Source organism: Panthera onca, chromosome D2 (assembly GCF_046562875.1).
Source record: "Panthera onca isolate mPanOnc1 chromosome D2, mPanOnc1 haplotype 2, whole genome shotgun sequence".
Lineage (NCBI taxonomy): Eukaryota > Metazoa > Chordata > Mammalia > Carnivora > Felidae > Panthera > Panthera onca.
In genome coordinates this window covers 72,334,011-72,360,321 of record NC_138349.1, presented here as the reverse complement: position 1 = coordinate 72,360,321, position 26,311 = coordinate 72,334,011, and the positions used below count along the sequence as shown (strand labels likewise).

Genomic DNA, 26,311 nt, shown 5'->3' with positions numbered 1-26,311 from the left:
GTACCACCTCTCCTGGAAGCCGTTGTACTTATTCAAACATGCTCTCATTGTCCAGGCTGGCGTTTAGAATCCTACTTTATTATTTTTTTATTTTTTTAATGTTTATTTTTGAGAGAGAGACAGAGCACGAGTGGGGAAGGTGCAGAGAGAGAGAGAGAGACACAGAATCTGAAGCAGGCTCCAGGCTCTGAGCTGTCAGCACAGAGCCTGACGCTGGGCTCGAACCCACAAACTATGAGATCATGACCTGAACCGAAGTCGGGTGCTTAATGCACTGAGCCCCTAGAATCCTATTTCAGAATTACGTTAAATTGACAATACAATCAATATCATGATTTGTGAATGCACATTATTCTTCACTCACAAACTGGTGTTTAAATCAAATGACCAAAATTCACCTTCAACACATGAAGCCTCAGAAAAATCAAGACTGCTGGCAAGAATGTGCTGCAGAGAAAGCAGATCAGGGGCAGATGGGTCCGGAGCTAGTGGTGGCAAAGGGAAATCGAGGGCAAGGAGGTCAGTTTTGAGTGGACTGTGTTCCCCGCACCCCAATTCATTAGTTGGTGTCCTCATCACGGACTTTATTTAGAGACATGGTCTTTACAGAGGCGATCAAGTTAAAGCAAGGTCATTAGGGTGGGCCCTAATCCAGCATGCCTGGTGTCCTTATGAAAAGGGAGAATTCAGATACAGACAGACTCACACAGAGAGGTGACCATGTGAAGACACAGGGAGAAGACAGCCATCAAAAAGTCAAGGAGAGAGGTCTCACAAGAAACTAAGACTGCCGACACCTTGATCTTAGACTTCTAGCTTCCAGAATAGTAAGACAGTGGATTTCGGTTATTTAAGCTGCCCAGTGTATGTCATACCTTGTTAAAGTCGCCCAAGAAACCTAACACAGGCGGGATTTTCAATTTTCAACTGAAATTAACACACAATGAATCATATGTATTATTAAGATCATACATACTGGGTCCAACATGAAAAAAGTCACTTCCTTATGTAGCAGCAGGCAGACAGCAGACAACATGATATCTCTTTTGTTTGCTTCAGATTAACAAATGGCTTCATGCTCTTTTTTTAAGAAGTTTAAAAAAAAAAATTTAATGTTTATTTTTTTAATTTTTTAATGTTTATTTATTTATTTTAATATTATTTATTTTTGAGAGACAGAGTGTGAGTGGGGGAGGAAGAGAGAGAGAGAGAGAGGGAGACACAGAATGTGAAGCAGGCTCCAGGCTCTGAGCTGTCAGCACAGAGCCCGATGTGGGGCTCGAACCCAGGAACCGCGAGATCATGACCTGAGCCAAAGTCGGACGCTCAACCGACTGAACCACCCAGGGTGCTCCAGTATTTATTTATTTTTGAAAGAGACAACAAGAGAGAGAAAGAGAGTGGGGAAGGGGCAGAGAGAGAGGGAGACACAGAATCCGAAGCAGGCTCCAGGCTCCCAACTGTCCGCACAGAGCCCGACGTGGGGCTCAAACCCAGGAACTGCAATATCATAACCAGAGCCAAAGTCGGACGCTTAACCGACTGAGCCACCCAGGCTCCCCAAGACGGTTTCATTTTCAACCCACCCAAGTGGCAGACCGAGAGAGGTTACAGCAACAGACATATGCAGGATGTGAATGTTCTCATTGGTAGCGTGGTAACTACGGGGTTGAGGGGCAGCCGTAAGAAAATTTCACATAAGAATGCCTTTGATTTAAAAAAAAAAAAAAAAAAAAAGATTAGGAAACCACTGGGTTAGTACAGGAGCTCACAAATAAATGCCTGAGCTTCAGGTTAGGGATGAAAAGGGGCTCCCTGAAACACTCCTGCAATATCACGGGAATGCTACTGCTGGTGTCAAAAAATATCAGTAATAAAACATTCAGTTTGGGGAGAGACAGATTGCTTTTCAGCAATAACTAGAAGGGGAAAGGGAATGGGAGTCAATCGTGGTGACTAATCTAAACAGTACAAGCCAAGACTGGTCAAGGGCCAGAAGGAGGCGTGTGCGGGAGACCCTCAGCCCAGTAATCTGGGTTCGATGACTCAGGGTGAGGAACAGTTCTAAGGAAGAACCACCTGTGCCGCTGCCACTCTGGCCCATGGACACCGCCTGTGAAATGCCACAAAGGCCTGTGAACTGGTCCCCGCTCCGCCCTCACCACTGATCAGCTCAGATCCTGCTCCCGTACGCCCAGGGAAAGCCGAGGACCAACGCAGCCGCCTGCCACCAAATCTCTGACCGCCTCTCCCACAAGGTCCACTTCGCTGGCTCTGCCCCACCACAGAGGCCTGACAGCTCCTCCAGTCCGCCCTGGCGGGGGTAGGGTGCAGGCCCCTCTGTCTGGACGCTCCCGCTGCCCCCTTCCATCTTACCCCCTCAGTGAGCCCAGCCTGACTACTCCATGTCAGATTGCAAATTCACATCCTCTCCTGTTTCCTCAACAACAGCATTCACTACCTCCTAACCCACTGTGCGGTCTACTTAGTTGTTATGTTTATTGTTTCTGCCTTCTCCCGCTAGAAAGAAAGCTGCACAGGCGCAATGATCTTCTGTGGATGGCACATAGTGGGTGCTCGATATTTGCTCCCTGGGTGCTAATCACCTTCTTGTCTTCTTCCTAAGGAATACAGTAGTCCCTGCCTTGTTTGTGGTCCACCTTCCACGGTTCTAGTCACCGGTGGTCAACCAGTCTGGAAGCAGGCGACGCTCCTTCCGAGGTCTCGTCAGAAGGTCAATAGTACACTAACCGCTATGTCACAACACCTCCATCACCCGCCTCACTTCATCCCATCACGGAGGCATGTTTTCATGTCACGTCATCACAAGAAGGGGTGAGTATAGTACAAGAAGATATTCTGAGCGAGAGACCACGCACACATAACTTTTATCACAACACATGGTATAATTGTTCCATTTTATTATTAGTTATTGTTGTTCATTATTAGTTATTGTTGTTAATTTATAACTTAAACTTTATCATAGGTATGTATGTAGAGGAAAAAACACAATATATGTGGGGCTCAGTGATACCCACGGTCTCAGGCATCCACTGGGTGTCTTGGGACGCATCCCCATGGATAAGGGGGGCCGTGGTAGGTGAGGCCTCGTGGGAACCCTCACCTCTCTCAGAGGCACCGTCAAAGCAGGACGGTGGGAGGTTCCACCTCTGTCCTCACTTCCACTACAGTCCCAGCATCAGTGAAGATTAAAGGCCATGACTGATCTTGACTGTCCTGCTGTAGGTGGAGCTTTATATGAGGAAGAAGAGGTTTAAAACCCAGCGTCTAGGGGCACCTGGGTGGCTCAGTCGGTTGGGTGTCTGACTTCAGCTCAGGTCACGATCTCGCGGTTTGTGAGTTCGAGCCCCGCGTCGGGCTCTATGCTGACAGCTCAGAGCCTGGAGCCTGCTTCGGATTCTGTGTCTCCCTCTCTCTCTGTCCCTCCCCCACTCATGCTCATTCTCTCTCTCTCTCTCTCAAAAATAAATAAACATCAAAAAAAAAAAATGGGGCGCCTGGGTGGCTCAGTCGGTTGAACGTCCAACTTCAGCTCAGGTCATGATTTCACAGTTCATGGGTTCGGGCCCCATGTCGGGCTCTGAGCTGTCAGCACAGAGCCTGGAGCCTGCTTCGGGTTCTGTGTCTCCCTCTCTCTCTGTCCCTCCCCCGCTCATGCTCATTCTCTCTCTCTCTCTCTCTCTCTCTCTCTCAAAAATAAATAAACATTAAAAAAAATGGGGCGCCTGGGTAGCTCAGTCGGTTGAACGTCTGACTTTGGCTCAGGTCATGATCTCCCGGCTCGTGGGTTCAAGCCCCATGTTGGGCTCTGTACTGACAGCTCAGAGCCTGGAACCTGCTTTGGATTCTGTGTCTCCCGCTCTCTCTCTCTCTGCCCCTTCCCCACTTGTGCTCTGTCTCTCTCTATCAAAAATAAATGTAAAAAAAAAAATTTTAAACCCAGTGTCTTTTCGTTAAGATCTCCATCTCTTAGAACTTTTCCTAAATTCCATCTCTTAGAACTCTTGCTCTGTTTGACTTGTATCTTTTGGATAGTTTCTTTTCATCGACTATGTATGGGCTGTACAGTTTTCCACAAAAATTCATATCTTGAAGTCCTAACCCCCACCCCCCCACACACACACATCTCAGAATGTGACCTTATTTGCAAATAGGATCATTGCAAATGTACTTAGTTAAGAGGAGCCTGTTAAGGGGGGCCCTGCTCCACTATAACTGGTATCCTTATAAAAAGGGGAAATTTGGACTCAAAAACACATACAGGAGGACAGTAGGGAGAGACACAGGAGAAGAACATCACCTACAAGCCAAGGAGAGAGACTTGGAACAGATCCTCCCCTCAAGGCCCTCAATAGGGCCAGCCCTGCCCATACCTTGATCTTGGACACCTAAGCACATAAACGTCTCTGATTAGGCCACCCACCTGCGGTCCTTTGTTACGGCAGCCCTAACACACTCATGCACACTGGCATGGGGAGGGGGACGTGTGGAGAGCCAGAAGGCTGGAAGGACGGACCAGGGCTGTGCAAAGGGCACCCAGAGGTCTCAGCCTGGAGCCTGTCTCCAGCCAATGCAAATAAGTCCTCTCTGCGGCCGAGCTGCCAAGGCCAGAGGTTCACTCTGTAAAGCTCGGAGTGACAGTGCAGACAGCATCTTGCTCATCTTATTCAGAAGGCCTATCGCCACATTAGGTATCTATTTGCTTAAAGAATCCCACCCCATAGTCAAAGAGCAGCAAATAGCAGTTCACTCGCTATTTCTCCAGACTTAGGGAGGCATATCTCAAAAGCCTTTTAAAGAAACTTGAAGCTGCACCCTCTCTTAGTAATACTTTCAATACTTCCCATAGATCCAGACATCAGAGGGCCCTGCCCTGATCCTCTCTACTCCTGGAGTGAAGCATCCACAAGGCCAAAGGTACTTGCCCATCCAGAACTGGGCCAGGCAGCCAAGACCAGAAGTGCCTTCCAGAAGAGCCTTGAGCCTGCTTCCTGCCAGGGTGTCTTCTCAAGGTGGAGCACGGCACAGGGGACACACCCATAGGCCCAAGCAGTGGTCATGCGGTGGCTACTTCGAAGGTATGGATATTTCTTGGACATGCAGGCTGAGTATCCACATGTAAAACCCATCAGAATCCCAGGGTGGAAAGATAGGGTCAGGGGGGCGTTCCCTTGGTCCCTCTTCCTCTGGTCCACAAACGTCAGGCAGGCCTGGATGAACTCCTGTGTGTTCGTGTCTTAGAGAAACTACCTCTCACTTTATGTGATATTCCTTTATTCTTTCTGCTTCCTCCTGTCGTCACCACCCCTGGCACCAGCCGTGGCCCTACATGTTAGACTCACACTCAGGATGCCAAGCACATACCGGCCCCAAACATGAGCCTTTCAACCACAAACCCCATCCCTACTCTTATCTGACCCTGGCTGACTACAAGAATACTAATGATGCTCCGAGAATTCCACCACCCCACTAACTCTCTGCGAGACTTTGCACGAGTCACTTTTTCCTGGAGCTCTATTTCCTTACCTGCAAAGCGAGAAAGTTGAGCCAAGTTATTTCTGAGAAACTTTCAATCCTACGATCTGAGATTCTTTTACTGTTCTGCCGTTCAAGATTCTCTTACCAACATTATTTTGTCTGCAGACAGCCAGAGAGTCTAAAAGACACAGAGGTTATATAAAGTGCCAGAGGATGTTAGTGACAGAGGCAGAAATAGAGGCCAGACATCTGTCATTTTTCAAAGCAAGGCACAGTTTTTCAGCCCTTAGAACAGAGTTGTGCAGAAAATCTGCCGCCTATTGGCAGTCACCTGTCCATCTCTTTGCCTGGGTATACGTGGCCTGATGCTGAAGTTCCATTTTAGCAAAAAGCTCTGGGAAAGGAGGATTATCAATTTCATCTCCGAACAGCCTTCTCCCTGACCTCCTTTCTCTCTCCCCGTTCGCATTTCTATCCCTTGTGTCTTGTTTAATAAAAATAAGTTAAAGAATGAGAGATTGCTACTAAGGCAAGTTAGAAATGACATAAAGGGCAAAATGACAGCCACCCTCGCAAAGGCATTACTTGGGTCTTGAATTAAAAAAAAAAAAAAAAGTGCAGGAATCCGTTGACATTAACAACCTTGCCAATTACTGCTCTGTCCTCTAACCTTCTGTCGGGGGCAAGTGGTTAAGGAAATGACAGCAAAAACAGCTTTAGGAAATGCAAGATTTTATCTCCTTGGCCTTTTCCTTCTTTGGACCCTTCTTGCCTCACGGTTGATAATGTCACATGTCATCAGTGGGACATACCCAGGGCACAGACAAAAAAAAAAAAAAAATGCCAAGAATTCCTCCAGACTTCAGATGATCTCGGGAAGGCACGATAGGGCACATGTACTCATCAGGAACAAGCCATTCTTTAAGTCTGTAAAAGCTATGGAGCTGGTTACCTGGAACATTTACCCTTGGGGAAGCCCTCATGGTGCAGTGGAGAGGGTTTGTGCCCAGGGGCCGAAGCTCTGGCAACCTGTGGCCACCCTTACCACCTCTGGCACAGCACATAATTTCGGGCATGCTCAGTGGCAAGGACAGGAGCATGACAGCAGTGCCTGCTCACGTGACAGACACCCATATTCGTCCTGGGGACCTTGGGAAGAATGAAGTCCAGAAAGATTTTTTAATAAACGTTCATACAAACAACCATGACTGTATCAGCGTAAGAAAACAGCTTGAGTAATCTGACAGAAATCAAGCAAATGGTTTTTAAACCAGGGTAAAGTAAATATGTGTGATATTTCCCTCTCTGCCCCAAGCAAAAGAGATTAAGTGAAAGAAATGAAGAAAAACAAGCCACAGAAACACTCCAATATTCAGTCCTTTGATTCGTTCTCTGGATATGGATGGATCTCATTAGTGACTTGTCCCCTTACTGAGTCTTTCTCTGAATTCCGGGGATCCTGTGTCTCAGCTCTAACTGAAACACTACACTCTCGAGAGTTATTGTGGTAAAGTCCGACTTCCCCAACTAACTCAGCAAACTGAGACGGAGATGTCGTATTTTGTAAGACTCTAAATTCTTAATAAAATGTATCTACGTAGCTTATGTAAGTACTCCAAAAGGGGACAGCAGAGAGAGAACGAGCAAGGATTTCCATCTTCTCGAAAAGACCTCCCGTGGTCAGTGGGGAGCTGATGCGAAGACAGGCAGCAGAGAGAACCAGGGCTAGCGCTGAATTCACTGGATTTGCAGAGCCTCGCGAATTTACTGATAGGAATAAGACGGAGCGGATGTGCGCACGCGCGTGCGCATGCGCTCCTCGCCCCCACCCTTGCCAGTTTCCGCCCCCACTGGGAGAGTGCATGACACCACAAGAGTCACAGCTTGCCTCTGAGGCCAGGTCCGTTAACAATCACATGTTTATTTCCAACTGATTAACCTGGTATTTGGCTTACCCAAATACTCCTAGTGTTAATTCAAGCAGATCGTTCAGTGCTTCTCAAACCATCTTACTCCAAATCAAAAGTGTAATTCATAGGCCAGAAGCATTTAGATTTGCAGCTATTTGTCTATCTGCAAGGGATTTTAAGCTGTCTAATGAAGAAGAAATGAGAGCGGGAGTCAAAAATATGAAAAGCCTTACATTCAGATCTTAAATACTCTGCTCTTTACCCCTTCCTCTTACACACAAGGAGAAAATAAATTACCAGCCTTTCGAAGACTGGTAACCTAGTGGGCTCCACATTTTCAACTTTTATCATAACCCAAAGGTATTTACACATTCGAAAAAATTTCAGTTCTGGGCTATAGAGCTTTTCTCCACCAAATTCCTGTGAGTCTAATCCTTAAAAACACTACAATGTGGTTCAAGGGGGAAATGAGGTTGCCTCTGGGTTTACTCTGTTAAGGGATTCAAAGGCAACTTCAGATTTCCATTTCAATCACCGTCCCCCTAATTCCAACTACTTAATAAGTGATGTCTCATTGCTTTTTTAAAGAACTACCCTGAACTGCTTGCATTTCCATTTAATATTAACATTGCAAAATGTGTGCTGTTTTCCTAAATTTATAAACATGTATACTTTCCATAATGATGAAGCTTGCCCAAAAGGTTGTACTTTCTGCTTTGGCTTTATGACGCTTTTCTGAGTCATCTTTAATTACCTGCTGTCTGTCGAAGAACAAGCATTCGCACAGTAAAGCCTGCAAAACAGTGTAAACCTTACATTTCTCTCAGGCTCTTTCAAAACCTGCTGACCAAGCAACAGATCTGTCAGATGCCTGAAACTAGAAAATATTATATATTTTATTTCCTAAAATGTTTCAATGGGTAAACTAAAGATACACACATTTTACTAAAGACTTCAAAAATAGATTGTTGATGAACGAAATGAATGAACATCAGGAAAAAAATCCAGCTGCCTAAACAAGCGACTGAATAAAAAAATCAAACACCAATATCAATACAACTCAGAGAAAACTGAAGAAATTTGCCCAAAAGGATCTACAAAGTAGTCACGATAATGGCAGCCAAGACGAAGAGCTTAAGAAAAATGACCTTAATATATAAAGTGCAGGGTTTCTACAGAAACCTAGAGGTACTGTTTCAGGTTGTCCCAGCAGCCTAGGAATCAGCACAGAATGGGTTAATTAAATTAGTAATTAAATTAGTAGTTAAGAAGTGCTCTTAACTAACTAAACTGCCACCGACCAATGAGCTGGCATTTCCAACCTGGGACTATTCCCTACAGTCACTTGAAAAGGTTGTATCTGAGCAGAACTGAATTACCTTTCACTGGAAGTGCTTTCAACCTTCAGCTCAAGGTCTGAAGAACGGTCTAGGGGTGTGTTAAATTAACATCAAAGGGTCAGAATGGGGAACAGTAACGTGTAACCTACAAACAGGGAAACACTCTTGGGATATGTCAGGAATAAGAAAATCAGTGGAAAGGAATAGAAGATTGTAGGAGACACTCAAGTTACAAAGAAGTTAAGTACACAACAGTTCTCAAGGTGATCATCACGGAAAATAAAACATTGAAACTGACCAGAAGAGAAACTTTTAAAATAGGCCACATGCATTCAGGTATGCGAGAGATGGCTCACAATCGCAATAATAGGAGAACTGGCTGCAATCACTTTAAAATGATTATCTCCCATCGTTAAGAATCCCTGGGGTTCTAGCTGAAAATAGTTACTCTGATCGCTAAATTACAGAAGAGGAATGGATAAGTCTACAAATTACAAGCCTCCCAAGAAGTGCCACCTAAGTGACGACCGACATTGTAAATTCCTTGAAGGAAACAAAGCACAGAGATAGAAAATCATACTAAACTTAATCTAGCACAAAATGAAGTTTTTTTAAAAATATCTGTATGTAAGGGGAGATTCCTCCCCTGAACTTCTCAAATACACTCAACAAACACAGAGTTTTTTGTCTTCTTGGAGTGAGTGGCCACTGCACCCACCCAGAGAGGTGGTAGTTTCCTTCAAACCCTTTCCTTCTTTTCCAACCCTTTCCTTCTCTTCCAAGTTGTGATGGGTATACTTTTCTCATTGCATGTAATGATGACCTTCCAAAGGACACAGGGGTTGACGGCGGTGAGTTGCATTCCAAACTCTGAGCAGTAGCTACAATGTGGGTTTGGGTTCTAGCCCGCGTCTAGTGACATGCTGGTCATTAGCACTGACTTGCTGAGAAAAGACAGAACTTGAACACCGTGCCCCACAGATGGTCACAGTCTGCAGGGAACCTGGCAGGGGAACTCATCTGGGGGCCATTAGGAACAGAATGACTGTGTTTTCAAACTTAATCAGTCTTAGCTGTCTTAGCTGATTTCACAAAATCTTAAAGTGCAAAAGTGTTCTAGATCCACAAGGAACCTTCAACATTGGCTGGTTCAAATCTTCATTTTATAAACAAGACTTCCAGCGCCTGGAGGGCCAGGACTGGCTCCTTGCCCTCTCTGACCTGAAGCAGTTGGTTGCCTATGTGCAGAGAGCTGTTTGCTCTGATCCCTCTCAGGTGACACCAGGTGATCTGTGGGGCAGAGAGACAACCATCACCAGTCTGGAATGACATCCATTCTTTTTTTACTTGGACCCACGGACCCATGCCCTGGCTAGCCAGACTTCTCTCCATTGCCTGCCTGGGCACTGGGCTCAAAGCCCCAGTCTCTCCTGGGCTGTCAGTGTTAACCATCTCTCTCCCAGTCCCGCTATATCTAAGGTTGGCCAAAGATGTCAGAACACTGCTGCTGTGTGAATTGGGACCCTCAGCAGCCTCATATGCAAAATGCGCATAAAACGAATATATTGTCCAATATGTCTTACAGAGTCACAGTGAACAAGATTAGCATTCTGTAAACACCAGCAATGTTAAAATTAATGTGTGATGATGATTACAGGTCTAAGTAAGAAATAAAGACATGATAAATATGAGATTTGAAAGGCACACCTACAGAGCAGTCCCAAACAGTGATGACACTGCTTTAGACACACTGCTACAAGGACACATCAATCTTGATTTGCTACTGTGCCACCAACTCAATGCACCAACTGTCTGGAAAAATATTCCGTGTCTCAGCAATTCCTGGGGAAAGCAAGGCGTATGCCTTACAATAAAGAAAGAAAAGTCAGAATCTCCTGAACAGCAGTTCTAGCAACAACAGAGCCACCATTGCCAGAGGACTTCTTTTTTCTTTCTTTCTTTCTTTCTTTCTTTCTTTCTTTCTTTCTCGCTTTCTTTTTTTAGAGAGAGAATGGAAGAGAAGGGCAGAGGGGGGCAGAGAGACCGAATCTTAAGCAGGCTCCGTGCTCAGTGCAGAGCCCTACATGGGGCTCGATCCCATGACCCTGGGATCATGACCTGAGCTGAAATCAAGAGTCAGAAGCTCAACTGACTGAGTCACCCAGGTGCCCCTGCCGAATGATTTCTAATGGATTAGTTCCATACAGCCACTGCTTTTGACAGACCTATCAGGTGACGACAGACAGAGGCAGAGAAGGAAGAAAAACAAAGACCAGACGGAGAGACTGAAGAACGCAGCCACTCAAACGGAGAGAGGCTGGGAGACCTGAGGGGCTCTCCTGAAGCGTCCGCGCTGCCCCACTTTGGGGCCACCTCACGCAACCGCCCCAGCACACAGGGACGCACAGCCGCCTCCCTGTACACACTCTAGGGATCCATCATGCTCCTCCTGGAAGGGTGTGGGAGGCTGTTTTCCAATCCAGGCCTTGCTGTTCACTGTGTCTCCTCACTCTGGTAAGAAATGTATCTGAGGGGAAAGTGGGACTATTGATTTTTTTTTTTTCCCAGTCGATTGTGAACCGCTGAATTTCACTATGTCAAGTCTGTCTTGAAAGGAACCGTGATATCGGCCTGGGCTGCTCACCGTGGACTGGGCAACAGGGATGTAACCCGGATGCCCGAGCTCCTGAACCGTCTGCCACCCTCACTGGAAAGCCCAGAGCGCTACACGGCAGGGAGGAGGGAGCAGCCCCGGCTTGCCGCCCACGGCCCGTGCTGCCCAGTCACGCTGACTGAGGTCCCGGGTGCACCAAGGTCCAGCCAGCCGCCCTGCAACCAGGGGTTGAGTTCGTTTCACAGTTTGTGCCAATGGTTTGTAAAACGATGTGACACATTTCTTCCAAATGCGCGAGAAACAATTCATCCATGAGCTTCCAGGACACATTTCACGTGAAGCATGAAAAATTCCAGGAGCTGAGGAATGAAGAACTCGACCACAGGCTAATAGGAGCCAGCCACGAGGATCTAAAGAATGTTAGGAAGTACCGTACGCAGCCCTGATCTCTATTGTTATCACTTGTGATTATTCCTACGTTGCTTTATAGTTGGCCACATGCTGCTGGCCAGGGTCACAGCCCGACTCTTCCCTGGTGTGCAAGGCACACAGAACTACAAAGGCCGGGGGGCTGAGCTAATGGCACTGGAGAGAGATGAGCTGTAAGTCGTGACCTTCCTCACTTTATGCCAAACAAACAGATGGAAACTCACACCCCACATGCAGGGATGTGGCTCAAGGAAAACCCCAGAACCTGTCACATCCTTCCTCTCTGTGTCCCCATCCTTCTCCCCACCCACACCCCTCACATCCAATCCCATTAGCGATAATGGGAGTGGAGTCTGTATGGGATGGAATGAGAAGGGATGGTTAATGTGGACAGAGAATCAAGCTCACTGGATAAAAGACATCCATATAGACCTCTCCCAGTAAAGGAAATTTACAAGGGAAGACAAGGAGTATGTTTTAAGGGTTGGAATCCCGGGAATAAAGGAATTTCGGATGAACATATCTTTCCGGTGGCCCCTGTCCTGTATACATCCCTGCTCTGTCAGCTTCCACACTGTGGAGTCTCTGATTCCCAGGGCCTTAAAAATGTTCCTTGACCACTGAAGGAAAACCATTTTTGTTGGCTCTATCGAAAGGCAGCTAGGATACCTCTGAGAAAGCAGCTCTTCATTCCATCCTAAGATATTTGATCCAAAACGCAGACAGAAAATTCAGAGGTCCGCTTTGATTTCTATTAGAATGTCCAAATAAAAGCCACTGGGTCTCTGGTCCCCAGCATACAACCTTCTACTTCCAGTCCTTCCCTGACATCCTCCAGATGATTCCCAACAAGCAACGCTCAGAAACAATGGCGCCATGCAAGCACGCAGTCTCCACCAGTGATTTTCTCAGAAATGCCGATTGCTATCCTAGTTCCTTTTCAAGCTGAATGTGTAGTTTATCCAGGAAAGAAGCATATCCTTCCCTTTGAACTTGCACATTACTGAGTTGAGTAAATCAGAAACAGCTTCTTCCCAGACAGCACCCTGCGTTCTGAGCTGGTCTCTATGAAAAATCTTCACCGGTGATGATAACGGCTGTGATGTTGAGTGGTCTGTTTCTCCAGATATTTGTAACAATACCAGTCGCTACACCTTGTCTTCGTAAGACTTCAAGATTGGCCTATTTCACACTTTGTCAGCATCTCCCCATCTGGCCTAAGAAGAAACTCTTCTCATAAAAAACAAAAATGTTTGTCAACAAAGCTACTGATGCACGGAAGATCCATTCTTCTGGCTGGGGTTCCTATGAGATATGCCCACCCCCCCAACCCCACCCAAGTCAACATCTTCTAAAAGAAAACCAGTATCTCATAGGAAAAACTAAGTTAACAGGATCATGCAAAATTAGTTAAAAATACTAGACCAAGCACTCTCTGATCTATGAAGCCATATGACTGCACACTGGCTCCTTTCAACTTCTCCATTTCTGGGAGTCCATGCTGCAGCCCATCAGCTTGGAAAAGGTGTGTCTTCCTTCTTAAATGGAAAGCCCACATAATAACAATGATTTTTCCAGTTAATATTTTTGGCCAGGAACAGCGTGAAGCCTCACCTCCCTAGTGTGGAAGAAAGGAAGCTGATGGGTCAAAACCTGTACCTACACACACCAAACTGCCCTAAGGCAGGGAGGAGCCTGCCTGTACCTCTGAGTAAATAAAAGAGATGCCAAGGGTCATCCAGATAATGTGATGCCCCAGGGTGGTCACCCTCCAGCAACACAAAATTCCGCTCAGTGCCGGCAGTGCTCTGAGCTCCTGATGAACATCCCAGGCTGAGAACTTGGGCAGAATAACAGACTAGAAATGAGAAGATCCAAGCTAGGGGCCCCCCTCTATCAGCCTACTGTACCATGGGGATCCTCGTTTTACACGAAGAGAAATAACTTCCTTGGAGCTCTGGAAAGAGACTGTCTTTTATTGGTTCGGATGCCACGGCTGCTGTGGATGTATACAAGGTCTCTTAGCAGCTGCATCACCAGGAAAACTTCTGGAGTTTTTGCATCTTCGTCTGTAAAATGCCAACAAGGAGGGTGGCCCGCCTGCCAAACCGGGCTACTCTGATCGCCACGAGTTAGTGTGTGAGAAAGCACGCCCTCTGCATCTCTGTACAGGCCCAAGACACACCCGCAAGGGTGCTGCCCATGAATTCAGCTCAAAACACAGAGGCTTTGTGCCACACTGCAGCAGATTCTAAGTTAAGCACGCCCCAGCTCCGTCCCGCAAAGAGTCATCAGCTTGTGGGAGAGAGGAGAGGCATATAAGAAACCTCTGTGCTGTTAAAAGCAAAAGGAGAAATAAGTAGGACACATCTGGATGGTAGGACCAAAAAGGGATCATTTTAAGTCTCACATGTAAATATATGCCTGTGTAAAGAGAATAATAAATTCGCATGGATATTTCATCTTATGCATTACACATGATACATGCATATAATGTATAATACAATGCACGTGTTACTATGGGCATATGGATGATATGTGACATACAAAGTATATACTATACATATTATATAGACTTGCACCTACGTATGTGTATGTACGTGTGTGTGTGTGTGTGTGTGTGTGTGTGTGTGTGTGGACACATAAAGATGTAGAATGACTTCCACAGGAAGCAGGAGTGGGAAAGATCCTTACAGGCTGAGGCAATAGTATAAGGATACATATGAAGGTGCAGAGAGAGAGCACATGGCATAGTCAGTGGTCAGTTTCCTTTAGTTGAAATTTGGCAACAATCCAAATCTCTTCTCCTTCTCCGTGGGCATGAGTTAGATTTCTGAAGGGAAGTATTAGGGCTGGAAGGGGTCCTGAGCACCTCCCTAGAACAGCATCCGGAGCTGGCTTTTCTTGGCTGGATAGGATGTGATATGTGTATAAGAGGGGACCGTTATTCACTGAATAGTCTAAGACACATTGGGACAGGAAGTTTGAAGGCCTTCAGGAGCCTGAAATCCCATAATAAAAATGACAAGTGGAGGGGCACCTGGGTGGCCCAGTCAGTTGAGCTTCCGACTTTGGCTCAGGTCATGATCTCACAGTTCATGAGTTCAAGCCCCACATCGGGCTCTCTGCTGTCAGCACAGAGTCTGCTTGGAATCCTCTGTTTCCCCTCTCTCTCTGCCCCTCCCCCGCTCATGCTCTCTCTCCTTCTCTCTCAAAATTAAATAAATATTTAAAAAATAAGTTTTAAAAAATGACAAATGCCTGGGTGGCTCAGCCAGTTGAGTGTCTGACTCTTGATTTCAGCTCAGGTCATGATCCCAGGGTCGTGGGATCAAGCCCCATGCCAGGCTCTGTGCTGAGCCTGAAGCCTGCTTAAGATTCTCTCTCTCTCTCCCCCTCCCCTGCCCCCCTCCCCAGTTGCACTTTCTCTATATATATAAAAAAATAAAAAATGTTTAAAATATTTAGGAAAAAAAACCGACAAGTGGTAACCATAGTAAACTGCTATAAAAGCTTTATATGCGTTAGCAGCTGGTCCACATAACAGCCCTGTAACGTAGGTGTTATTATTATCATCCCCTCCCCCAAATAACAAAGGATTCTAGCTGCCACGTGGCTGAGTGAGGATAATCAGATGGCGGAGTCCATGTTCTCAGCCACGACAGGCGGTTAGTTTTATGAAGCACTGTCTTTGGCGAACCAACGAAGCAGAACACGAATCGCCCCCCTTGCTCGACACCCACAGCACTTGCAGACCTCACTACCCAGCTGCATACTCATCCGGGCACTCCTCGGCTTTTTATCTAAAGCACATGGATGTGCGAGTTCTGTCTTTCACCAAAATAGGAACATGACATTGAAGTATAAGACAGTGAAGTGCCTCTTGTGGGCACTGCACAATACAGAATACAGGCAAGATTCTCACTCCACAGGAAACAGATAGGAAACTCGGCTGAGAAGGAACAGACAGCAGCTTAAGTATCAATTTTGCCTCTCATTGCGACTTCCGGCAAATTGCTAACCTTGAACTTTGTTTTCCTCATCTATAAAGTAAATATGATAATAGAAGCAACTCATAAAGCTTAGCACGATGCCTGGCAAAGAGTAAGCGCTCAATAAATGCTAGCTATTATTAACAACCATGCATTCTTCCTGATGGAAACACTGTCATTGACTGAGCTTCCCCCTCTTAACGGCTCACCCCCCGCCCTCAGGGAGAGTATAGTTCACCTCTCTTCAGATGATTGTCCTCAGCCAAGACTGGCATCAGAATCTCCAACAGACCTCAAAGAGAGAGAAGATGCCCCTGGGGATAACTTAGTACACAGTAGAATGGGAAGGAATATGGGCATTTAGTAGGCTGGGTTGCTGGCCAGGTTGTAAAATACCTCGAAATACTCAGGTCTGCCCCACACAATGAAGAATTCTCCTGTTCAAAATCATGATAGTGCTTCTGCTGAAAAACTACAGCCCTGCTCAGAAAATTCTTGTGTATGAGGGACAGCAGGCAACATCAATCCCATAAACAGGTCAAGGAGGCGAGTGATCCAAAGTCAGTTAGGAAATCAATACCTCCTTACGGCGTCAGGTGGTTCTGCATGGAGGGGAATCTGGTTGGCTAAGGCCAGGGTGTCGTGCAAGGCCTTGCTGACCTCCTGCAGCTCGCCCAGGGACAGCCTGCCCACCAGGGCGGCCAGGTCGCAGCCCTGCCACGGGAGCAGCCGCTCTTGTTCTTCTATTTCCCTTCTCAGTTGCTCATCTTTTGCTTCCAGCACAGACATTCTTGCTTGGAGAGCTTCGATTTCTTTCTGTAGAAAGCGGAGAAACCAGATTTTATAAGTTAACCCTGCTCGTGGCAAACCGCTCTGCTGGTAATGAGTCCGTCAAATGAAAGTCAGCCATATGCATGAGAGCCATGAAGCTCCCCTTCTGAGCCGGGCAGATTTTTGGAGGTTTGCTGAAGCGGAAAAATCACGCCAGCTTTGTATTTCTGATTAGTTGGCATAAGGAAAAACATTCTCTCCCAAGTACTAAATAACTATGGGGGGTGAGCCAGGAATTTGACTTGGAAGAACCAAGCAGATACATAAATGACTTACTTCCTTTCGGGCAGAAGAGCTACAACACAGAGCAGCAAATGTCATGTGCTTGAGGTACGAGCTAACAGGTAACACAGGTCACAGACCGAAAAAGAAAAGCAGACAGTCCTTGGTCGGTCTGTCCCCAACCATGAAAAGTTAGTGTGTAGAGAAAGATTAAAAATCACAATTTCCTGGGGCGCCAGGGTGGCCCAGTCAGTTGAGCTTCCGACTTCAGCTCAGGTCGTGATCTCGCGGTCCGTGAGTTCAAGCCCCGCGTTGGGCTCTGTGCTGACAGCTCAGAGCCTGAAGCCTGCTTTGGATTCTGTGTCTCCCTCTCTCTCTGTCCCTCCCCCACTCACGCTCTGTCTCTCTCTGTTTCTCAAAAATGAATAAATGTTAAAAAAAAAATTTTTTTTTTAAATCACAATTTCCTAAGTCTACAAGATTGAAAGAGCAAAGGGATGCTGCAGATAGTTTGATGCAGTCTAAGGTTCATAAAAAATATTAAGTAAATTTAATTTCCACTAATATAGCAAACCAAAATCCAAAGAATCTATAGAGTATCATCCACTCTTGAGGTCAAAGAAGAAAACAAGCAGCAGGCAGCTGAACACACATTGTGTGCACAGTGTTAGGGCACATAATCATCTCACAGCGCACGGTGTTCTGAATTTAAAGTGAGGCTCTTTCCGTCACCACCCTCCCATGATGTGTGCATGGGTTTCTGGCTGATAAGAGCAGAGCGCTAATCCTGGGCGCCTCCCCAGCTCTTATCCACATTGTCTTAAACCCAAGCTACAGATCACCTACAACTGCAACCTCCTGACCCCACTTCCAGTAGGGGGTGGGGGATAGACTCTGAGGCGGAGCTGAAGATCCACCCCTAAGACACGCTAAGAAGAAGACAATGTGTGTCTCCCACATTGGTCCCACACTACAGTATTATTGCCATTGTTTCCCAGTTAAACTCCCCAACTCCGCCTCTGCCCAAACCCTGTTCCTTTCTTTCTTTCTTCTTTTTAAACTGTGGTAAATACATGTAACATAAAATTCACCACCTTAATCATCTCGTTAAGATTTTTTTTGAAGTTTATTTATTTATTTTGAGGGAGAGAGTGGGGGAGAGACAGGGTGAGTAGGGGAGGGACAGAGAGAGAGGGAGAAAGAGAATCCCAAGCAGGCTCTGCACTGTCCACATGGAGCCCAATGCAGGGCTCGAACCCACAAAACCGTGAGATCATGACCTGAGCCAAAATTCCAGGCTCCCCATCTTAACCACTTTTAATGCCAGTTCCGTGGTACTGAGTACATTCACACTGCTCTGCGACGACTGCCGCTGTCTGTCCAAGAACTCGTTTCATCTTATAAACCAGAACTCTGTCCCCATTAAACTCCAGCTCCCCATTACCCTGCCTTCCCCCAACCCTTGGCAACCACCCTTCTACTTTCTGTGTCTATGAATCAATCTCTAGAAACCTCATAGAAGTAGAATCAGAGTATTTGTCCTTTTGCTTATTTCACTTAGCATCATGTCCTCAAGGTTCATCCAAGTTGCACCATGTGTCAGAATTGCCTTCCTTCTTAAGTCTGTACAATAGTCCATTGTGTGGATGTACCACATTTGATTTATCCACTCACCTACAGAGGGACACCTTTTGGCTATCGTGAATAACGCTGCTATGGACATCTCTTTGAGGCCCTGATTTCAATTCCTTTGGGCATCTACCAAGAAGTAGAATTGCTTCATTGTGTGGTAATTCTATTTTTTTTTTTTTTGATGTTTATTTATTTATTTTGAGAAAGAGCACCAGCAGAGAAGAGGCACACAATGGGGGGGTGGGGGGGGGGGCGGAGAGGATCCCAAGCAGGCTCCAGGCTCAGTGTGGAGTCCTATGTGGGGCTCGATCCCCTGACCACAGCATCATGACCTGAGCAGATATCAAGAGTCAAACACTCAAAAGACTGAGCCATCCAGGTGCCACAGTAATTCTGTTTTTAATGCTCTGAAGACTCACTGTGCTTTTTCACAGTGGCCCTATGCCCTATTCTTTGTTTTTTAATTTATTTTTTAAAATTTGCATCCAAGTTAGTTAGCATATAGTGCAATAATGATTTCAGGAGTAGAATCCGGTGATTCATCCCCTACGTATAACACCCAGTGCTCACCCCAGCAAGTGTCCTCCTTAATGCCCATCACCCATTTGGCCCATCTCCGTATCCAAAACCCCTCCAGCAACCCTCAGTTCTCTGCATTTAGGAGTCTCTTATGTTTCGCCCCCTCCCTGTTTTTGTATTATTTTTCCCTCCCTTCCCCTATCTTCATCTGGTTTGTATCTTAAATTCCATGAGTGAAGTCATATGATATTTGTCTTTGACTAATTTCACTTAGCCTAATACACTCCAGTTCCATCCATGCTGTTGAAAATGGCAAGATTTCATTTTTTTTGACTGCCGAGTAATACTCCATTGTGTGTGTGTACACATACACACACACACACCCCACATCTTCTTTATCCATTCATCCATCGATTGACACATAGGCTCTTTCCATACTTGGGTTACTGTTGATGGTGCTGCTATAACCATTGGGGTGCATGTGCCCCTTAGAAACAGCACACCTGTATCCCTTGGGTAAGTACCTAGTAGAGCAGTTGCTGGGTTGTAGGGTAGTTCTATCTTTAATTTTTTGAGGGACCCCCATACTGTTTTCCAGAATGGCTTCACCAGTTTGCATTCCCACCAGCAGTGCAAACGGCCCACACCCTATTCTTAACACAGAAGTCAAAGTGATTCTTTAAAATGGGATCAGATTATGTCACTTCACTGCTTAGAACCCTCCAATGGCTCCACATTCCAGTCAGAGAGAAGCTCAAGTGATTACAAAGGTGTGCAAGGCCCTGCAAGATCCCTTTTCTCCCTGACCTTCTCCTCCACCATTCTATCCTAGCCTGGCCTCCTGGCTGCCCTTTGCATACAGGAGGCACATCCACACTGCAGGCTTCACGTGGCTGTTCCCTCTGCTTTACTCTCACTGTTCAATGAGTTGACCTTAGCCTACGCATGATAGCTCTTACCACCCTACAACAGGGTAAGTAGATAATTTAGGTATTTATTATGTTTGCCATTTCTTATGTATCTCCCCACGCCCCCCCCCCCACTAGAACATCAACTTCATCCTAAGCATTCAATCCTAAGCATTTCAAACAGTATCTGGCACAGAGGAGGCATTCAAATACCTGCTGAATGAATATCCACCTCTCCCCCAGAGTTCTGCCAAGAACATTCCCTTCAAACACTAAGTATCCTGAGCTAAAATTATTTTCTGTGCACTCTGACATCAGCAGGAATTATGTAGACCGTTAACTGATACATATTCTTCAAAACAAAAACAAGATTTCACATTTTCACCTGAAATTTTGTGGTAATGCTCATTGAATATATAAGCATTCAGTTTATTGAAGAATATTTTCAAATTGTGATGACTTTTGCTTCCCTTTGCCACCTTGCTATTTTGGGGATCTGGGTGGGCAAACTCAGATAACAAGAATACCCTGCATGAGGGAGTGGGGATGAGAGGAGGGCGGTCCAGTAACTTGCCCAAGCCCCATAAACTGATCTAAATTCATTCTGTTATTTAGAGCCTAAACCAAGATTAACTCTCGGGTATTAAAGACCCATGCTCTTTCTGGAAGTCCAGATACCTTCAATGGATGCTTCCTTCTTATTCCCCATTCCTGCCTCAAAGCCTCCAGGTTCCAGCAGGTGTGGACCCAGCTTTAAGGTGGGGGTAGAGGAGCTTTCAACCTCCTGATTGCCTCTTGCCTTTAAGTCAGTGCTGCTCCAAGACTTCTAGCCCCTGGCCAACTGCTCTGGGCCAACCTGGACATGCAATGCCCGCCAGCTTTTCCCAGACATGCCAGCCTGCCCAGTCCCTACTTACAACTCTGCCCTCTAACAGTTGCTCCTTACAGTCCTAACTAGATATGATTTTCCATAAAGGATTTTCATAGCACGGATTTCTTCCTGCTTTTCAAAAGAACCTCGTAAAGGTCAAAATGATAAGAGGTGACAAATTGGCCTGGCAGACAAGGAAAGCGTATTCAAAAGGTAATGAGGAATATCGAAAACAGGCACAAACACCACTGAGCTTTCAAACCCCTAGTAGGTAATGAGATTCCTACAAGCCCTCCAGCCATCTCCACCCATCTCTCCCTTTTGTACTTCACGGGTGGACGGCCAAAGCTCTAATTGCTACATTCAAGCAAAGCAAAGATCCGCCCTGCCCCATGTGGCTTAAATGGGTAAGAAAAATGCTGGCCCATTTCCTGAAGATTCTTCTTCACCTGCTTACCTGCAGCTGCTGCTTTTCTTGAAGAAGCCAGTCTCGTCTGGTGATGGACACATGCAGGGCGTCCTGGGCAGTGGGTTCGAACCGCTTTGGCTCCATTCTGAGCAGGGCTTGGGCGCCGTCACTGCTGGCCCTTAAAGTAAAACATGCATATTGGTACAGAGGTAGAGAAGCTGAAATCCCCAGATCTACAAAATGTTGAGAGAAAGAAATTTCAGGGGCACCCGGGTGGCTCAGTCAGTTGAGCGTCCAACTCTTGATTTCAGCTCAGGTCATGATCCCAGGGTCGTGGGATCGAGCCCTGCGTCGGGCTCTGCACTCAGGGTGTAGCCTGCTTAGGATTCTCTCTCTCTCTCGCTCTCTCTCTCCCCACCCCACCTCCCCTGCTCATGCTCTCTCTTTCTCTCATTCTAAAACTTAAAAAAAAGGGAGAGAGAGAAATTTCACCAAGTGGCCACCAGCTGTTCTCACACTTAGGCAGGTCATAGGGATGAGGTCCCTAATGTAAGTTTCTGTTTTAATTACAATCTGTTGGGGCTTTTGCTTTTTCACCCATAGCCAGACTGTTTTACACCTGCATCGTCCAGTACCATGGCCCCTAGTCCCGTGTGCTATGTGCTGAAATTGTAAAATACGCCCCCAGATATTTTTGTTTTTTAATTAGGCTCCATGTCCAACATGGGGCTCAAACTCAAGACCTTGACAAAATCAAGAGTTGCAGGCTCTACCGACTGAACCAGACAGGCACCCCCACGCCAGATTTTAAAGACTTAAAGAGGGCAAAAATATCTCAATATTTTTTGTGCGTTACAGGTTGGAATGCTAATATTTTCAAAATGTATTGGGTTGCATTAAATATTTTGTAAAATTAATTTCACCTGTTTCTTCTTCTATTTAGTGCGGCTACTGGATAATCTGAAATCGTGCCTGTGGTTTGCATTATGTTTTATTGGACAGCACTGACTTGATCGTCCAGAGCCAAATTCCAGGCTGTGGAGATTAAGAAGAGGTATGACTGGCTTGCAGATGCCTGGGTCAGAGCTTCTCAGAAAAGGTTTGCTAAAAGACTGTCAAAACCCACTTAAAATCTGGCTCTGTGTCTTTTTCCTGCAGGAGTTGACACATTTGGTCAAAGCTGGGGGAAATGCAGCATAGGCTTGAGCTCATGCTGGTGAGTTGCCTTTGTAAGGGTCTTGCAGGCATTTGTCCTTAAAGGATGACAAATTCGTCCTTAAAGTATTCAATTTCTGGCTCAATGCAGTGGACAGAAAAAAGTATATATACCCTAAGTGAAAACCCATGTCAACCATTCAAGGAGGCTACGGTCTAGGAAAACACCACCAACTACAATTAAAAGGCAAACAACAAGCTGGGGAAAATATTGCCAGTCAGGAATCAAAAAAGGGAAAAATATTGCTAATTTCAAGAGTTCTATCTAACCAAGAAGAATAAAGACGAACACGTCGATCAGAAATTCAAACAAAGGAATTACAAAGAGTCAAGGAAAATGTTTACCATCAAAAATACTTTTCAGTGCAAATTCACACAAAATAAAATATCATTTTTCACCTAACTGGCAAAGGTTTCCAGGAACCATGATTGTTTGGTGAGGGAAGGGAATAAGAATTTAGCATAAAATATAACTTGGATCCTATATTCCCACTCCTAAGAATTCATCATATGTAAATGATCACAGATGTGCACAAAGATTGGCTGCAAAAATACATTTTTTAGGGGCGCCTGGGTGGCTCAGTCGGTTAGGCGTCCGACTTCAGCTCAGGTCACGATCTCGCGGTCCGTGAGTTCGAGCCCCGCGTCGGGCTCTGGGTTGATGGCTCGGAGCCTGGAGCCTGCTTCCGATTCTGTGTCTCCCTCTCTCTCTGCCCCTCCCCCATTCATGCTCTGTCTTTCTCTGTCTCAAAAATAAATAAACGTTTTAAAAAAAATACATTTTTTAATAGCCCAAAACTGAACACACACAATTGTACCCCAAACGAGGACCAGAGCAGTCAACAACAGCAGTCACTCTGTGCAGCCACTAAAATTAGGTCACCAAAGAAGATGTAACCCCATGGAAAATGATCACTTTTTTCAAAGCAGCTATTATGGTAATATGTATACTATGAAACAACTATTGTAAGGAAAAAAAAAACTCATGTATATAAAAGATAAGGAAAATACCCACCAAAATGTTATCAGCTCTCACCTCTGAGTGGTGGAATTTCTTCTTTTGGCCAATCTTTGATTTTCTAAGTTTTCTCTAGTAAGCGTATGTTATTTTTAACACCATAACGGAAATGTCTTCTACCACATACACTAAGTAGCTACACTGTTTACTTAAATATTTTAACATAGCCAACCTGTCTGTTGTAGCCCTTGGACAAAACAGACATGTCTGTGTTTGAAATCAATCACATTTCATACATTAATGATCAAGGGTGTCATCCCCTGTGGGAAAGCAGGTATCGATACCTTCAGACAGTCGAAGGCATAAAGTACACCTGTCCCCTCCCTCGGGATCTCCTTCCAGAGAGCTGTACCTAGCCTGCACATGCATACCAACTTCAGGATTCAGCAAGTAGGAGCACAAAGCTGCATGTTCTCATCTGTGCATGCACACAGGGTCTCAGTCCCTCCACGTTTCTCGGAAAGAAAACAACTCATTGTTTTTAGATTCCATTTATGAGTGGAATTACATGGTATTTGTCTTTCTTAGTCTAGTTTATTTCCCTTATTTCACTTAGCATAATACCCTCTAGGTCCATCCATTGTCCCAAATGGCACAGTGTCGTTCTTTTTTATGGCTGTATAATATTCCACCATGTATATGCACATGCACATGTGCCACGTTTTCCTTATCCATTTGTCTCCTGAAGGACTCTGAGGTTGCTTTCATATCTTAGCCACTGTAAATAATGCTGCAATAAACAGAGGGATGCATGTATCTTTTTAAATTAGTATTTTCATCTTCTCTGGGTAAATATTCAATGAATAGACAAAAACCAGAATACGACCTATGAATACAGAGAACAAACCGATGGTTGCCAGAACGTTGGGAGGGGGGGGTTGGGTGGAATGGGTGATAAGGAGATACAGGCTTCCAGTTCTGGAATGAGTAAGTCACCGGAATAAAAGGCACAGCCTAAGGAACAGAGTCAATGATATTGTCACAGCCATGGAACAAGACACATGGTAGCTACACTTGTGGTGAACACAGCATACAGTATAAACTTGTCAAATCACTAAGTTGTATACCTGAACTAATGTAACAGTGTGTGTCAGCTATATTCAAAAAGGAAGGAAGGAAGGAAGGAAGGAAGGAAGGAAGGAAGGAAGGAAGAGGAAGGGGGGGAAGGAGGAAGGAAGGAAGGAAGGAAGGAAGGAAGGAAGGAAGGAAGAGGAAGGGGGGAGGTAGGAAGGAAGAAAGGAAGGGAGAAAGGAAGGAAGAGGAAGGGGGGGAGGGAGGGAGGAAGGAAGGAAGGAAAGAAGGAAGGAAGGAAGGAAGGAAGAGGAAGGGGGGAGGGAGGAAGGAAGGAAGGAAGAGGAAGGAAGGGGGAGGGAGGAAGGAAGGAAAGAAGAGGGAGGGGGAGGGAGGAAGGAAGGAAAGAAAGAAGGAAGGAAGAGAAAGGGGGGAGGGAGGAAGGAAGGAAGGAAGGAAGAGGAAGGGGGGAGGGAGGGAGGAAGAAAGGAAGGAAGGAAGGAAGGAAGGAAGGAAGGAAGGAAGGAAGCAAGGAGGGAGGGAGGGAGGGAGGAAGGAAGGACGAAAGGAAGGCAGGGAGGTAGGAGAAAATGAGTAACTGATCCTAACATGTGTTTGTTCTTTGTTCATCTCCTTTCACTCTTACCCCATTTCGTTCAAACATTCTGAAAAAGCAAACGCCATCAAGCTCACCCACTATGTGCCATGGACTGTGCTGGGTGCTAGGGACCCAGCAGTAAAGAAGACTTGGTTCCTGCCCAGAGCAGGGGAGACACACACCAAAAGGAAAATATAAGGCAACGGACAAATGCTCAACCCAGGTCTCAACCTATTACTCTAGGAGTTGAAAGGTGGAAGTGAGTCTCCCACTTCCTCAATCTTAACGTGGCATTTACAAATGAGGGAGCCAACCAAGCACTGCAGCCCTGATATTTCTGGAAACAATGGTAGAAAATAAGTCACCTCAGCTTTTCTAAGTTGTGAAACAGAAGCTACAGAAAAGGGAACCCTCCTCGTATTCCTGGGCCTGACACAGATTCACATTCTCTGAATAATCTCGAAAACTGCTTATTGTAACAGACCACGCAATTTAGAAATTTATTTTAAGACCTGTTACTCTCTGACTCATGTGCTTGAAGGCAAATTACAGGAGTCGTTGTAATAAAAATGCTTAGGCTGATCATAATAAAACAAACTAGTATGAGTTGAGAATTTTCTGTGCACCAGACACTATCATTTTTGTCACACTCACTTCTCCTTACAGACCTAAGAGGAAGTATTATTATTAGAGTTTTGCCACTGAGGAAGCAGGTGTCAGGGGCATTCAGTGACTTGCTCTCGGTCACAATGAGAACAAACAGCGGAGTCCAGGGGTCAGGGGTGCATCCGGCTGATCCCCCCCCTTCCCAGTCCTTTCCTGGACAACCTGATGCCTTTTAGGCTCTCGGCAAGATTATAAACTTCTGTTTCCTCCTGGCTTCTAATCACATGCCACCCACACCCACAGATTAAGTCCCCTTGCTTGCTCCCCAGCAGGCCCAGCTGAGAATGAAAGGGAGGGTTCAGCACGGGGAGGGAGGTGAGCTTTGAGCCCTAGTTCTGCCTTTCTCTAGCCGCGAGTCCTTGGATTCATTAAAGCTCTCTGAACCTCATCTTCCTCGTTTTTGAAATGAGGAAGGTGGTGAGGATGATGATGCCTTCCCTATATGGCTGATTACAAGGGTCCTAATCAGTTTATTCAACAAATGAACGCCGTGCACCTACTGGGCGCAAGGCCCCACCCTCACGCCAGGTAGGAAGAAGGAGGCAGAACCTCTCTGCCCTCAGAGAGCTTTGCTGTTTGCCGTCCCTCGTGTGTCGTGTTTGCATCGGGAAAATGACCTCTGGATGC

General features: G+C 45.8%; 1 protein-coding gene and 1 long non-coding RNA gene across 6 annotated transcripts in view; one reads left to right on the top strand and one right to left on the bottom strand.

The window, feature by feature from the left end:
• DISC1 (DISC1 scaffold protein) overlaps positions 1-26,311 on the bottom strand; it is a 359,999-nt gene that overhangs the window by 226,268 nt on the left and 107,420 nt on the right. For all 5 annotated transcript variants that reach the window (XM_060642825.3, XM_060642818.3, XM_060642819.3 and 2 more), the window contains 2 exons: positions 21,225-21,354; positions 16,365-16,600 (listed from right to left, as the gene is read on the bottom strand). In XM_060642825.3, the coding sequence (XP_060498808.3) occupies positions 16,365-16,600; positions 21,225-21,354 (366 nt within the window). The remainder of the gene's footprint in view (positions 1-16,364; positions 16,601-21,224; positions 21,355-26,311) is intronic.
• Positions 22,124-25,593, top strand: LOC144613229 (uncharacterized). The gene is made up of 3 exons (XR_013550622.2): positions 22,124-22,230; positions 22,335-22,392; positions 25,095-25,593. It is a non-coding gene; the product is annotated as an uncharacterized LOC144613229 (long non-coding RNA).